General features: G+C 37.7%; 4 protein-coding genes across 4 annotated transcripts; 2 read left to right on the forward strand and 2 right to left on the reverse strand.

The window, feature by feature from the left end:
* Positions 1 to 2,387: 2,387 nt before the first annotated feature.
* On the reverse strand, positions 2,388 to 5,457 carry KQ657_000681 (uncharacterized protein; the record flags this gene model as incomplete). The annotated part of the gene is made up of 2 exons (XM_043191513.1): positions 2,388 to 4,726; positions 5,451 to 5,457. 2 exons carry the CDS (start codon positions 5,455 to 5,457, stop codon positions 2,388 to 2,390), a joined length of 2,346 nt encoding a protein of 781 aa, XP_043049156.1.
* A 2,036-nt stretch (positions 5,458 to 7,493) lies between these two features.
* Positions 7,494 to 8,282, reverse strand: KQ657_000682 (uncharacterized protein; the record flags this gene model as incomplete). Its single annotated transcript, XM_043191514.1, has 1 exon — positions 7,494 to 8,282. The coding sequence occupies one exon, from the start codon at positions 8,280 to 8,282 to the stop codon at positions 7,494 to 7,496; it is 789 nt and encodes a 262-aa protein (XP_043049157.1).
* Positions 8,283 to 8,512: 230 nt separating this feature from the next.
* On the forward strand, positions 8,513 to 10,036 carry KQ657_000683 (uncharacterized protein; the record flags this gene model as incomplete). Its single annotated transcript, XM_043191515.1, has 1 exon — positions 8,513 to 10,036. The coding sequence occupies one exon, from the start codon at positions 8,513 to 8,515 to the stop codon at positions 10,034 to 10,036; it is 1,524 nt and encodes a 507-aa protein (XP_043049158.1).
* Positions 10,037 to 11,330: 1,294 nt separating this feature from the next.
* Positions 11,331 to 15,803, forward strand: KQ657_000684 (uncharacterized protein; the record flags this gene model as incomplete). The annotated part of the gene is made up of 3 exons (XM_043191516.1): positions 11,331 to 13,945; positions 14,164 to 14,273; positions 14,323 to 15,803. 3 exons carry the CDS (start codon positions 11,331 to 11,333, stop codon positions 15,801 to 15,803), a joined length of 4,206 nt encoding a protein of 1,401 aa, XP_043049159.1.
* Positions 15,804 to 15,879: the final 76 nt, after the last annotated feature.

A 15,879-nucleotide genomic window follows, 5' to 3' on the forward strand; every position in this document is an offset into this window, starting at 1 on the left:
AAATTATCTAATAATAATCGTAAACCTTATTTATGTTGCTTTAAAGGAACTTTATCAGGAGCTACCGCAGTTTAATTACCAATGCTCCAGGGGTTTTAGCTATTAGTGAAATAAATAAATTATCTTTTAGTAAAAAAGGCTTTAATTCAACTTCTAAATATTTTTACAATGTTTACAATGATGGTAAAGAATGGGTTGCCTGAATGAAAGAATTAGATATAAAATACACTGAAGATTGGTATAGAGAAATAGGTTTGGGAGGAACTGCTTTATGGATACATAATTATCATAGTAAAAATAAAGAGAATTTGCCAGGCAATGATATAGATTGTATAAAAGGTATAAATGAAGATGAAACTGATTATAATTCAGTTTGTACATCAAAATTCGGCACTCATTCTATCTGCAATTATAGGATAAAATAAACCAATTATTACATTTAATATATATAAGTTTTTATCTTAATCTTAACGTCTTATTACAATTCAGTATTAATAATTTTAAAATAAGTGTTGTAGATAAATTTCCTTCTAATTTTGATGACACAATTAAAGATAGATTATCGATGTTAGTTAGTAATACAGTAAAATTATATCAAAATACTGTAGAAAGTATATCATTATAATAACAACAACAAAAAAACTACTATAATTCTTTATATCAAATGTATAAATATCCTTCCCATATTGAATGAAATTCAATTAACTTTCTAATATAGGATCTAAAATTTTACTTTTCTAAGGGTGCTCAATTGTTCAAGTCTTGGGATATGTACAATGTGTTCTTCCTGTGTTGTTACTCTCAAAACAGCACATCAGAGCAACAACATTTGTATAATTGGATACCAATCTATACTGAAACAACGGACGGACGCTACATTAAATGCTTTAAATAATTGTTGATACATCGGTTTGCATGAATTTATACACATCACCTGTTCACAGAAATGAATAATACACATCACATTTTGAAAGAATGATGTCTGCAATAAAATAAGAAACAAGAACCAATACAGCAATTCATATCATTTTTAACAACTGAATATCCTAAATTTAGTTCTTCAAATGACACTAAAGCGCCCCAGCCCAGTATTAGTTTTGACTCCTTAATAGTTCAATGGTATGTATATCCATATGCCATTCATCGACGTGCACGCGCACAAAGTTTTGCAACCATCAGGTTGAGAACAACACTCTAACCACAATGTCAAGAAATCAATTACTTCAAAATGCAACCGACATCAGCATACTGCAGAAGTTTACCTCCCGCTTTCAAATTCTCCCCAATATCAGTTCTCTCATAACAAGTCCTACTCATTGATGATACAAGAAACTCAAGTACTTTTTTCCCCTGAAGACCTTTTCGTTATGCTGAATCTAAGACAGTGCAACCATTTTGTCTTCCTAAGATGAAACCGAAAGAGCATCCAAACAATAGGTGCTACCATATATACTCTTTTGCAGCAACACCAAATGCGTCTGTGTTTACTAAAATTAGCCACCTTGACACAAACGAACAAGGTTACTACCGTTAGACTCCCCTGACACAGGCGAACAAGTTAATATACAGTTGTCCCGTCAATGCACACGTGCAAAGTCATTAAATGCATAAACGTCCAACTTTCCCCCTAAACAGCTTTCTTCTATATTGGGCCTAGCCGGTCGCCGTTACTACCATTCAATACTCCTCTCAAAGTCTTTGAGAATGATATAAAACTTTCCAGTCCAGACCCATTACTCATGCCACTATATGCATCTTTGTGATTATTGACAAAATCAAAACTCCTTGTTCTTGGATCCCTTCAAAATTAGCGGGGCTATCATAAAATCACATTCAGATAGCGCCACATACTGTGTTTTTATTGTATTTCTTCTGCTTTATAGTTTTATGTGAATACACAAAGAAACACTACAAGAAATTCGTTTGGCTAATTGAATTGTGTAGTATGTTCATTTAGGAATTAAGACCGGTTTGTGCTCCGATTCAGAACCCTTTTTGGGAAGCCTTTTGCCCTGGGTTGCTGAGTAAATTTGAAGATCAATAGCATAGGTAATCAATTAATGGTAAAACCAATGGTTCACTAATTAGGCAGAGACGAACCAGGTGAAGGTTTAGTGGGAGATATGCTTCTGGGAGAAGATTAAACTTTGGAGAAAAATAATGAAGAATTAAGATTTGATCTGATAAATACTGATGTTGGTTTGCATATTTAAAGATAACATAATTATGTTAATAAACACAGTGCAGTACAGTGTAAAATAGATATTTGTTAGTAAAAAAAGTAGGACTTGCTTCACATAAAAGATAAAGCAGAAGAATTGAAGTAGGTAGACGTAAAAAACAGCATATTTATAAAAAGCAAGCGTCCGAGAAAGCAACTAAACCGTTCAATTTGATGGAAGGTTAGTGGTATCCTTTCCAAATTCAATACCTTCATAGTTAAAGGAGTTGACGTCAAGTTGATTAATTGAATAAAGTGTATCCTGTAACTCTGTCCCAAAGAAGTCAAAAGACTTTTCATTTGTCAGAAACAAGAATTGCTGTCTTGTATCACGAGATTGCTCAGAGTCAAAGTAATTGTAAGGAGTCATTACAAAGTTGGATTCTGCAGTGGTGAAAATTGTACCAGGAATATCTTGAGTGTTGGGCAAATGGTGTAAAGCCAAGTTGAACCAACAAACTACATCTTCACCATCAATGCTTTCTTCATCCAAAAAGTCGCTGAAATTCACCTGTGGTTCAAAAACACTATTGGCATTGAAAACACCGCTAGAAGTATATTCAGTATCTTTTTGTCTGGTGAAATGAAGATCATGATCAGCCCAGTTGGCATTCTCGGCTAATTTAACTGCCTTCTCAGCAATTCTGTGTCCAAGAGAGCCTTCAATTCTGTAAGCTTTGGGGTTCCCCCAAGTATTGTTTTGGTTGGCACTTTCCACCAATAAAACCCCTGTATCAGCAAGATTCAACGATGTTTCAATATCATATATGGATCTCTCCTTGATCTTGGTGTTGTAAACCGTATTTGGATCCCATGGGAACGTTCTATTAGCTGCTTTAAGTGCCACATTAGTAACTCTGTTCTCAGTTCCACCAATATCAAAGTCAGCCTTAAAGTTGATCACATGGTCATGAAAAGAACCAGAAAGAACATCTTGAATCTTGTATCCAAAGTCTCCTCCAGTCTCTGGGTTGTAATAGGCACCTTGAATGAAACCAGCAGCTCTAACAGAAACCTTTAATGTACCATCCATGAAAAATTTGTAATTGAAGTTATAATCGTAGTTACCAATGGTTGCAACAAATCTTATATTAAAAGAAGGAGCCTTGGCAACAGAAACATACTTTCTAGAAGTATGACGAGTGATAGGATAGTCTTCTACTGCTTCATAAGCACAGTAAGTGTTATTCTGGTAATGGTTTTTACCATCGGTATTCCAAGTAGAATTGAAATATACAGCGTTAGCAGGACAATCGTAGCCAGGAATCAATCCATAAGCATTGTTACCCCAACCATAAGATGTATCCAAATAGGCAGTGTTGGCTTGGAATGGATCATCACCAGCATATTCTGCGATTGCTTCTTGTAATGCCAATTCATATAAGATTCTTTCACCCTTGAACTTGACATCAAAAAACAGTACCCCACCATCCCTACTATATGAAATGTAGAAACTCCAATCCATCCAAGTAAAGTATCTATCTTCCTCACTGAACTGCCATCTACGTCCTTCAGGCTCAACCACAATGGGTGAGGTCTTTTCATCCAAAGGTCTGGTTTCCGCTCCTTCAGCTCTACCAGGGTTAGTCCATTCTTGTTCTTGAGGAGCTTGGGGTAACTTAACAAATTCTTCACTTTTCCAAGCTTCATAAAACTCCTCAGTGGTATTATATGCCACATTGTTGTAGACCCACTGTACAACACTGAAGTCAGAAACATCACGACCAGTAACGTTAGTCTTGATAAAAAGACCAGTAGGCAAAATATCACCAGCACTCCATTTGTTATCAAGGAATACAGTCCCCCACGAGAAAAGAGAGTTGGTTTCCTTATCAAAGATCAAGGGGTCACAATTCCAAACCTCCATAGTAGAGTTTTCCAGACCATAAGCTGGCACGCCAATGAGATCTTCTGAGAGCTCTTTAACCATATCTGTTTGGAACAATTCTTCGTAAAAGGCGAAATCAAGATTCCATCTAAGATTGTCCCTATAACCTTGCATATAAGAAAAATGACTCTTAGTGAAAGCCCAGTCCATCTTCACTACTTCGATATCTTGGTTTTCAGCAAGTAAGGGTCCAACTTGGTAGGTTTGCCAATAACCAATAGGTTCATCTTCTTTAGCAAAGTCTTCACCACCAAAGAAAATCACAGCCCTAGCATATCTCAAGGGGGCTGTTTTGTTACCCTCTAAGAAGTCCAACGCATCTGTTTTATTTGGGTTGATTAGGGTAATCCAAACCACATAATTGTCATAAAGAGTGGCATTTTCAGATGCTGTCAAGTTAAACTTATCCTTAAGTATAGTATAAGCACTTTTTGTTTCGTTCACGGTCAAAGGGGCCCAAATGTTAGGTTTAGGTGCCTCAATGCTTTCTGGTGTAAATGTCTCAGGAACTTGAAAGGCATAACCATCACGTTTCATCAAATTACTGACCTTCAGAGCCATCTCATCTCTTCTTTTAAGAGATCCCTTGACATTTCTTGGAGAAACAGCAACACTATCTACAAATGAGGCGGTTAATGCCAATGTCGAAAAGATTGAAATCCACTTCATTGCAAATTCTCGGCCGTTGACTAGTAAAACCAAATAACTTCTACAGACTGCTCATCAATGCTACTTAAATATATTTTTCATACATAACAGAAAGGCCAGACTAATCCATTTCTATTGGTTGACTCGGATGGTAAAACTAACTCTCTTATCTGTAGCCGATGGAAATCTTCCTATCAACAGCTTTAATTAACAGAATTTTTTCTTGGTTTCAAGACTATTTTGCAGCAAGATACACACTTTGCACGTTGTTAAGCGATATAATGATGATAACAATACATTGGCTTAAAGTTTTGCCAAAATGCAGGTTATATCAAATAATATCTGCATCGAGTACTCAACAATTTCCTTATCACCTAAGTACTACAGTAGTTGACCTGTTGAAAGACACAGATAACATAATTGATTACAGGGAAAAGTAAGCAACTCTAAAAAAGTTTATACTTCTTCATTGGGCTTAATTAGGTCTGGTTAAAAGCCTAAAAAAAGCATATGTGGTGAATCCCTAAATTAATTCGCGATTCCACAATTAAAGTTGAACTCTTGTTATCAGCGACTTAAAGAGAATGCAACAAATCTCATCCTTATTAAGGTAAAACAATTGTATGAGACTACTATAGCCACTTTACGGAAGAGGTTTCTCGTAATTGGATAAATCGTTAACATTCACTTTACCATGCATGTAAGGCTCCAAATTTTGGGATTCCTTGCCTATTGTCCAATTTCCTTATCTTTCGCACCAAGACATAAGCTCTCGGACTATATGGAGTGTCGGCCTGGTGCCCCACAATCTCGTTAACAATACGTAAATAACTTCAAACCCGATTGGGAATGTTCACGCTTTGACATACTTCATTGAGCGACTCAATGAAGTACTGCTTCCCAATGTCACAAGATTAGTTTTACCCAAAGCAATATTCCGTTATTAATTCTGAGGTCACTAACATATATTTCGGTATTATACACTTCTCAAGCAAGTTTCTGGGCAAGACATTCAATACTTTGAGGCAATCTTCATTTTCTACTTTTTTACAGACACAAGCTTGTCTAATTCGTTGATATTTTTAACAAAGACGTTTTTGACTGTATTATGGTACATCTTATTTTATATGTAGTCAATGACGTCGGTTTAAGATCTTTATTTGTGAAAAATCAATATGTGCTGTAAGAAAGCTAAAGTCCACACCATTGAAAGAAAGATAAAAACCACAGAAAACCACCAATACCCTAGAATGTGTGCTCGCTCGATGGAGTGGCTGAGAGAACCAAGGTGCTACTGGAAGCAACAGAAAGGCTCCTAAGTCACAAAGTCAAACAGAGGATAACCATACTCTGAAGAAAAAAGCATTATGGTTGCGAAATAATTCTATTCAACTGAATTTCTAATAAAAGAAATATACCTGGGTCAATATCAAATTAGATAACTATCTTTGATAGAAAAATGTTAAGGGTACTACATGCAAATAATTACAGCACCCAAACTACAGTCAACGCTATGATTAGTGCAGCGATCGAAATTGACGCTTTCAACGGAAATTTCATTATTCGTTAAATTCTTGTCCATCATATTGTGTTAGATAGTTTCTCATTAGTTAAGACATCAAGAGGGAGAACTTATGAACAAAGAAATGTTTCTAGATCGGCTTTCTTTAGTATTTTCCCCGCAGTCTTTCAGCAGAACAGAACAAGATGAATAATTTACGGAACTAATCCACATGCAGGTAGATAAGATGAAGAAGTTTTCTTGGAGTTGCTCGTAAAAGTCATGGAAAATATATGTAGGAATGAAGAGGATTTTAATTATATAAAGTATATCATTAGTTTCCTGTATAATTCTTTATCCTGTAAGTTCTGTGTTAGCTTAATAGAAAGTACTGGTATGATTATATGCTGCTAATCAAATTACATTGCAAACCTGTGTGATTAATGTCTATCTTGAAGTGTTGATCCTGCATTGCTAATTTAGGGACACAGGATCCTTAATTAACTTCCAAAAATCTTATCTCCATGTTTCACACTGGCTATCCTTTTGCTTAATGATTCTCTCCCACATAAAGCGAGTTATAAACATCAAGACCCATAGATTGGTCTAATTGATTCTTAGCCCCACGCATCAGTTGTTTCAGTCAAGCTGTTGCAACTTCGTACTCACACATGTTTATTCTTCAGATTTGTGAGAGTATGCAGAATTACAACTCATAACTACATTTGTCTCTTTATCGTGAAAATCACAAGGTGGCTTATCATAATAATTGAATACTCTAGCGGTTAAGCTAAATAGGTTGAGCGCCCGTTTGTAACTGGAAAAAATGAGTATAAAAATCATTTCTTTTGTGCCCATTTACATATAGCTACTACAAATATTCCACACAAACTCTGACTGTTGTACAGGAAGCACACACTACAAAGCTCATATGCTACAAGCACTAACAACAAGATATCGCTATCTATGAAGAAAGATACACATACATTTCGGAAAATACAGTTCGGAAGTTTCAAATTTGTAATAGGAGAACAATTAGAGCGTTAATCGAAATTTGTACGCCACACAGTGGCTCCAGATTTCATAGTTGCTTAGTAAAGATAAACCTCACATTTTGATAGGGCCCCAATTGTAAATGCTCTTTGTTTATATAAGGTGGATACAGCTATAGCACTAAAATACAGGCATAATTTGTGTAATATTGTGTCTATGACTAAATTTGCACCCAATACTACCTACTTTTGTTTCTTACGTGACTCCGCATCTTCTGTTTCCAGTTTCCGTTTCTTCTCGTCCTCCTCTTCATCTGCACTAATATCCAATTCCTCACCCTCCAGAGTACTCACATCCTCATCATCATCTTCATTGTCAGCTTCTAAACTAGCAGTAAAGTATTTAACTGCATACGGATAGAGGTCGTCGGCTATCAAACGAGCCAATTCCTCTCCATTCCGAAACTCCTTACCCGGCTTTGTACCTGTCCAGGAGAACCACGAAAAAAATGATTTCATTCCTAGTCTGTAGTTCTTTTTATCTTCCTTAGTCATGGATGTACCCCTTGTGCGTGCTTTGATTTCAGTGGGATTGATGTTTGCTAAAGATTCGGGCCACACAACACTTACAGCCTCAGAATGCAATAAGTCTTCCCCATCTTCAACCACATGCCAGAACTTCTTGGTCACTGTTTGTTCCTGTATGGCATTGTCTTCACGAGAGTCTTTACCAAAAGTAATCGTGATGGAAAAGTGATCAACGTCTTCATACACCACATATACATCCAGTACAACCTCAAGGTATTTCATATCTTCTACATCAACATAATCTGCAAAGTCATCGTTCTGCACTAGAACCAGATACCAGAACTGTGGAATCTGACTAACCACCTCTTGTCGTTTACTATAGATGGTTTGCGTTTTCTGAAGACGATACCATTGCGCGTCTCTTTCGGCGGCGTCCATATCTTTCTCCAAGTTCGCCAATGCGTTAAAGCTGGCAAGTAATTCACTGTCCTTTTCTTCTGCCATGATGATCTATCTATCTATTAATGGGGATGTTAGGTGGGAAGAAGCACCGATAATAACATGTCTTCATCTGGCCACACCAACAAAATGTATGAATGTTAATTTGGTAGCACAGATCAAATTGTTTGAGTGGTAGCACCCCACATTTGAAATGGGATTCAACACTCTTTGATCTCTTTCCTACATTTCAATTATGCAAGTTATATATATCTGTCAAGTAAAGTAGCAGTGCAATGATTGAAGATAAAGTCATTTCCAGGGTGCTATTGACCGTCAATAAGTATTCCGGAGAGATATCCTCATTGAAGACGGCAGTTTCTCAAGGTGAATACACCTTAGATTGCTCGTACTACAGCCGTTTACTAGTTTGGAAGACAGTTGCAATAGTGGAAACACTTCAGATAACCGAATGGGATTCAAAGTTGCATTCTTCTAGAGTAGTGTATCATCAGCTTTCAAAAGACACTATTGTTCCCTGGCATTCCCTAGAGCCTGACAATCCGTTTTACGTCCCCTTGGCTGCTTTTGCTGCTTCCTCAACAAAAGGCCGCACCACAATTAGCAGTAGCAGGAGCTTGAAAAGAAGTGCTCAACGAGAGCTGACCATCAATGATCCTTTGTCTGAAGTAGAGCAGAAGATTTCGACGACTGGTGGTAGCCATGATAGCGATTTAGAACTTTTACAAGCTATAATGATGGACATTGAACGGCTATTTCCAGGTGAAGAATTCTTCCGTGATGATAAACATAGGAAACAGCTTATTGAAGTATTATATGTATGGTCCAAATGTAACCTATCCATTGGCTATAAACAAGGAATCCATGAAATTCTCGGGTTGATTTATTTCAACATGTATAAAGAGTCCATACAGGTGGACAAGTCTAAGACCACAGACAAGAATGAGCTTACCATATTAAACCTATACAACCAACAATATCTTAAACATGATTTGTTTACTATCTTCAACAAATTCATGGTGGGGGGTGGTATTATCACCACGTATTATGACAGCGAACGAACTTTAATTGAAGCAATAGATCAATTTAACGTGTATCTCATGAAGGTAGATCAGGTGGTATATTATACCCTTTTGCATAAACTTAAGTTAGAGTCTCAGTTATGGATTATGCGATATTTCCGATTACTCTTAAGTCGTGAAATTAACGATTTGAACCAATCATCAGCATATTGGGATTTACTTATTTGTACTCCCAATCTCAGTTGTATTCCTGAATTGATGTCTTTCTGCATTGTGGTGCTATTGATACGAGTTAAACATGATATACTTACTGGAGATTTTAGCGAATGTCTTGAATTATTATTGCATTATCCTCTACAGGAACCTATAGATGATCCCAATTATTTCCAATCGTTTCAAGTGCTGAATAGTACGTTTATGATAGGGGATATTCTCAATGATGCCTTCAAGCTATATGAACAGCGTTCACATGACTTGAAGTTGTATGAATTAGGCCTTAAGCTCAATAAGAAGTACAATCCCAATTTACGAGTGTCCATGTCTTTTTCATCCGCTCCTACAACTAGAGAATCAAGTCCTGCTAAAAGCAGCATGGATAAGCCACGACTTCCGAGTGAAGAACCTAAAGGAGAACCAACTCAAATTTCAAATAAAAAGCTGAAATACACACAGGCCAACTTGATAGAAAGCCGTGCTAATCAAGCCCAATTCGAGAAGATGAGAATGGAAATGAGGTTGAAGAAAAAGGTTCAACAAATGTTGAATTCACCCAACTAGGTATATTGATTAGACATCTTTATTGTTAATACGAATGAACTTATGAATTTATACTATGATATAAGAATGTCAAATTGTCCCTAGCACTACCATGTTTCATGGCAAGTTTTGGCGTAATGTAGCAGTACAGGCAGTATATCTACTGTACGTACCCAATACTGCAGCATGGATCGTTCAAAGTATTTACCCCCTTAAGACTAGTGTTATTTTATGTATTACGTAAAGTTATTGTTTCCTTCATTCCATCACGAGCCCCCTGGATTGTGAACCTGTGTTTCAGATCCATCTGGGTGTTTGTGCGTTAGATCTGTAAAGCAAACCCCATGAATCAGTGATTGAAACTAAAACATTCACAATTTAAATGACCATTTTATTCGTAGAACAATGGTATCATGATTGGTCAGTCAGAGTGTATGAAATGACTTACAATTCGGCTTTTATGATCCGAAATGTCGGTAAGATCACTAACACCATCGTGCAATTACTCTTACCAAATGTATGCATGCAGTCGCCACACAGCTTAGTTAATGTTTATAGTTGTGATTATGTGGGTGGCCCGTTGGTATGTGTTGTATCGCCATCAAGGGTTCCTAGTTCATGCTTGTCTTTGCTTTAGTGCGATATATGAGTCACATTCACTCTTAAAAAAGCAATGACTAATTAAGTGACAGCTGGCTGACTTGTCATGAAAGTCTGTCTACTTTGTAAAGGGCTTCAACCTTGCAACCCCTCCTCCCCTGAATGGTAGCACTCGCGCCCTTTTAACGGTAGCGCCAATTTAAGATTTTATAACGGAAATCAAGTCACAGATACCTTTAGATACCAATAACTTGTATTACACCCTAAATCAATAGCTTTCAATTCAACCTCGAGCTAACAACAACAACCACAACAGCAATATTGCTTTTGGTATTAAAACTGCTATTCATTTAAACAATAATAATCTGATTGTTGGGCTAGTAAAAGTGAACTTTTTTTTTGATTTTAGACGTTTTACCTTTGCTTTAACATTGGGCGGTTAGTATAAGGATAGTGCTTACTACTATCACAAACACACACAGCGCCACCATAATCGATTGAAAATCTATATAAACTCGGTTGAACAACGCCACCGCTTTTGTATTCGATACCAAAGGCAACTTGAGCTATTACATCCCGACGGAGCTACACTCATACAGTAAAAGTCATACTCATACATACATATACACTCACTCACTCACTCACTTGCATTTATAAAGCTGTGTCCAAATAATCATAATACGATTACGCTGATAGTGAATGTGGACACTATATAATGGATCACACTCACAAGGAACATTCATCTGCCAGTACTAATGCTGGCACTGTGATTGATCCCTTTATTAAGAAACAAAATGCTAAATTGACCCAAGTGATCCAGAACTTTTATGTCAAGATAGCCCAAATAATACTAACAAGTCGTTCAATCAATGAATACCCCATTCCTTCCAGTCAATTATTGTTACAAGCTACCAGAAATCAAAAAGGTAAAGATCTTCATCATAATGACTCCAAACATCATCAGTCTACTCCAACGTCACTGACAGGAACTAGTACGTCAATTGGAACTGCTACCACTTTAGGAACGCACCCAACAACAATATCATCATCGGGAAATCCTAGTGGAGCACTTTCTGATCTCAAGATCAATAAGTGGTTTAATTTGTTTATAAGCAGTAAGGAACTGAAACATGATTTGAAGCCGTGGAAAAACTGTAATGATTTATCAAGCATGTCAACTATGATCATTGAAACTTTTGTTGACTTACATCAATTGACTCCTCGCCAAACTTTGGTTCTCCGAAGTAGTGCTGGTGAGAACTGGTTAGTCACAAAAGGTGGAGGAAAGAGACAAGAAGTTGTATTAGAAAGATGGTTAGTGGAGTTTGATACTTCAGACTTGAGCGGCGCTATTGTTGATGAGTTGCCTTACATTTATAAACAAGCAATCATTGTTTTACGTTCATTATTTTGCTATTCCAAGTTAATGCCTGCTTTCAGATTAAAACAAGCCTTAAAAAAGCTGAGACTTCAGTTGTGCAACAAGATATTAGATGGAAGAAATCCCATTAGCTCTAAGGGCAGAGTGGGGTTATCAAAGCCAATTATCAGCAGTTCGGAATCACACATGAGACTGAAGCATTTTCAACCAATTAGAACGAGTTTGGGTACTTTACATGTTTCTATGGCTTATCGGCTTGATTGTGACTTTATTGTCTATGATTCCGAAGAGCTCTTGAGCACACATTTCAAGAACATGGATGAAATGAGTCCTACCCCGGTGGTACAGCATCAACAAATCCATCATCATCCCTCCCAGCAACAGAATCTGCTGCTGCAAACATCATTGTCTCATCCACAATCAAGAAAATCAGACGAAGCTTTTGTAACGGACCATGAAAAGAGAGATAGTATACCAGCAGGAACTGGAACTACACCTACGAATCGTATTTTGCAGTTGGAGAAACGTACATCCACATCCATTTCTCCAGTATCTGTTAACTCACAGCTTGTAACTAAAGATTATTCCGAATCACCTAGACGCAAGTCGTCGACTGGCTCAACAAAACATTCAATTCAACCATTTAAAACAGGACCTATTCTGAGTTCTCCACCTTCAGCATCTCATATAGGGTCGGCAAATTTACCTTCATCTGTGGAGAGAAGGATATCAATTACCTCCAACAAGTCAAATGCCTCGTTGGCAGCCCTCTTAAGAAAACCTAGTTCTTCGTCTGCTATTCCTATTTTAAATTCAGGAAGTAGTACTTCCCCTTACCATGCACAGTTTACAATCCCTCGATCGATATCTCTGTCTCATGGATCTAACTTGGGACACGATGACATAGATAGTAATGGAAACACTCCAAGGTTTTCATCTTCATTTGGGTCTAAGGCAAGTAGACGGTTTTCGAATACAAGTGTTCGTCACTCGATCACCAATTCTATTTTGGCAACAAGTCAAGGTCTGAATAGTTCTGGTTCAAGTGCTCCCCCAACATCATTGAGTGGACTTTACGTGAACGATGATATCAGTGATTTCTTACGAATGATAGACGACACATCTGATCTCAAGTTAGGCTCACTTGGTGGTAGCGGAACAAATAGTGCCTCCCATGCTAATGACTCTGTTGACGCGTTGAACAGATTCCAATTACTTAAATCACAGCATCAACAATTAGGTGACTCAGTGCATGCATCATTAGTACTTCAACAGGAGCATCATCCCCACCATCTTCAATACCAACCTCAAATGCACACATCGCTGCATAATGTCAATTCAAGAAGTAGATCACCAAGCCACCAGCCATCCATGTTTCATCATTCATTGGGATCTCCGTCACCGGGCCGGATTTCGGATACACACTCGCCTCCAAACTCACTTCAGGATCAATCGGTATATCCCTCAATCACATCGAGGTTAGATGCTGATTTGAGTCCCACAACAAGCGTTGCTGGCCCACCCAACACTTTACATAAGGCAGATGCCGTCACAGGAACTACAATAAGATCGAGTCTAGCATCAAGCCAAAGCACAGGTTCGCATGAGCGACCATCACCGGTTGTAACACAACAACATGAAAGACTGATTTCTCCTCGATCACAACGTAAAATCCACTATGAAGATGTGTTTGACGATGATGATTGTGAAGACTATTTTCTCCGATCAGGCTCTGGTACCTCAGCTAACAGTAATGATGGTAACACAAGGAGAGTTAATCCTACTAATACTACAAGTGCTGCGAATATTACAGCTTCTAGATCTGCTCCGGAATCTGCTTCTGTACACGGGCAGAAGCAAGGTATTCATAACCCTTACCATGCATCTGTTGCTACCGAAGACGATGACGACGATTTACTATTTGCTATGAGTGACATGAATCTTACAAAGTAAGGCACAACTTAAAAAAATGAAACGGCGTCTCCAATCAAAATCTCCGAAGTAATTTTTGATTCCGATGTCACGTGATTGGACTATTCCGAGTTCCCGGGGAAAAGCCTTTACAATTTTAACCCCACAAAAGAAACGATTTTTTGGAGGGAGGTTGTTCACTCTTAACCAAAGTTATCATAGTACTCCTATTTGTACGAAATAAGAACATTTCAAGGGAATATGACAACTTTGCCCTGGATAAAACTACTACCTCGTTTTTTTCCCGAAAGAAATGGCCTATTGGAGTCTACTTTAAAAGTACGGAGAAGATGGATATCAACTCGTGTGAGACCATCTCCACGAATTGGACGAGCATATCTAACTACTGCGACAGCTGCAGAAAGTGTAAGTTCAACATCGAGTATTCCTAGTACCTTGGGTAGTAGCACTGGTGGTGCCGAATCCGGAATCGATGTTCACATTACAGCAAGAACACCGCTTGAAGAATATGATTCCAAAGTTGCAGAAGGTAGACTTCGAGATGATCCATATCAACGTAAAATAATCTCCAACTTATCTATTCTTCATACCCATTTATCCGAATATATCCCACCTAATGTGGTTGTACCTCTGATAGAATCATTAGTGCCAAGTGTTGGAGTCAGTGGATTCTTTGGTCTGTTTTTTGGTGGTGGAAAGAAAAAGGAAGAGAACTCTACACTGGATATAGGCGAGGATGGAGAGGTTAAGGGTATTTATTTATATGGGGATGTTGGCTGTGGGAAAACAATGCTTATGGACTTATTTTATGGAACTATTCCCCATCATCTTCCCAAAAAACGATTGCATTTTCATCAATTCATGCAGCATTTGCATAAGAGATCACATGAGATCAAAGTCAAGTATAATCACAATGATATGGATGTGATTCCCTTACTTGCCAGTGAGATTGCTAAAGAATCAACAGTGCTTTGTTTTGATGAGTTTCAAGTTACAGACGTTGCAGATGCCATGTTATTGAGGAGACTTTTTGCACTTTTATTATCTAAAGATTACGGTGTTGTATTATTTGCAACATCTAACAGAGCACCCGATGATTTATATCTCAATGGTATTCAAAGAGCAACGTTCATTCCATGTATTCAGCAGATTAAGCGTAATACAAGAGTGATTTTCTTAAATTCTCCAACGGATTATCGGAAAATCTCCAAACCAATGAGTCTGGTATACTATACCCCAGCTCCTGGGGTTAAATGGACAAGCAAAACCAATCAAGCCAAATGTCGCAAACACGTTGACGATTGGTACAGTTATTTCAATCAGGGTAATAAGTGTCAGGATATAATTCAAAGATACAAGTTGAAAGTTTGGGGACGTGATTTAGTTGTCCCATTAAGTTCGTACCCTCAAGTTGCACAGTTTACATTTGAAGAATTATGTGGTAAGCCATTAGCAGCTGGAGACTATTTAACATTGGCCACATCATTTCAAAGTTTTATCATCACTGATATACCTTATTTATCTATAGAGGTTAGAGATCATGTTCGACGGTTTATTACTTTTCTTGATGCTGTTTATGATGCCCATGGACGGATTGCCACGACGGGTGCTGCACCGTTCAAGGACTTGTTTGTTGAGCCCGAGGACTTAAAGAGTGGGAATTATCAGTTGTTTAAGAAGCAAATGGATACTGGCATTGAAGAGACATTCGAAGAGGACGAGTTGGTTACGAAGCATGGGTTTGATAAGGAAATAGCAAAGAAAGCTTCAATGTTTGCCAATGATGAGGAGAAATTTGCATTTGCTCGAGCCCTTAGTAGATTATCACAGATGGCTACACAAGATTGGATTGAGACTGTTCGGTCGATTACATGACCCGAGCCGGAACATACACACACTCACACATAGAAATACTAAAAGTATATAAACGATTATTATATTTACACCGCCT

This window comes from Scheffersomyces spartinae (assembly GCF_019049425.1).
Source record: "Scheffersomyces spartinae strain ARV_011 chromosome Unknown scaffold_11, whole genome shotgun sequence".
Taxonomy (NCBI): domain Eukaryota; kingdom Fungi; phylum Ascomycota; class Pichiomycetes; order Serinales; family Debaryomycetaceae; genus Lizanozyma; species Lizanozyma spartinae.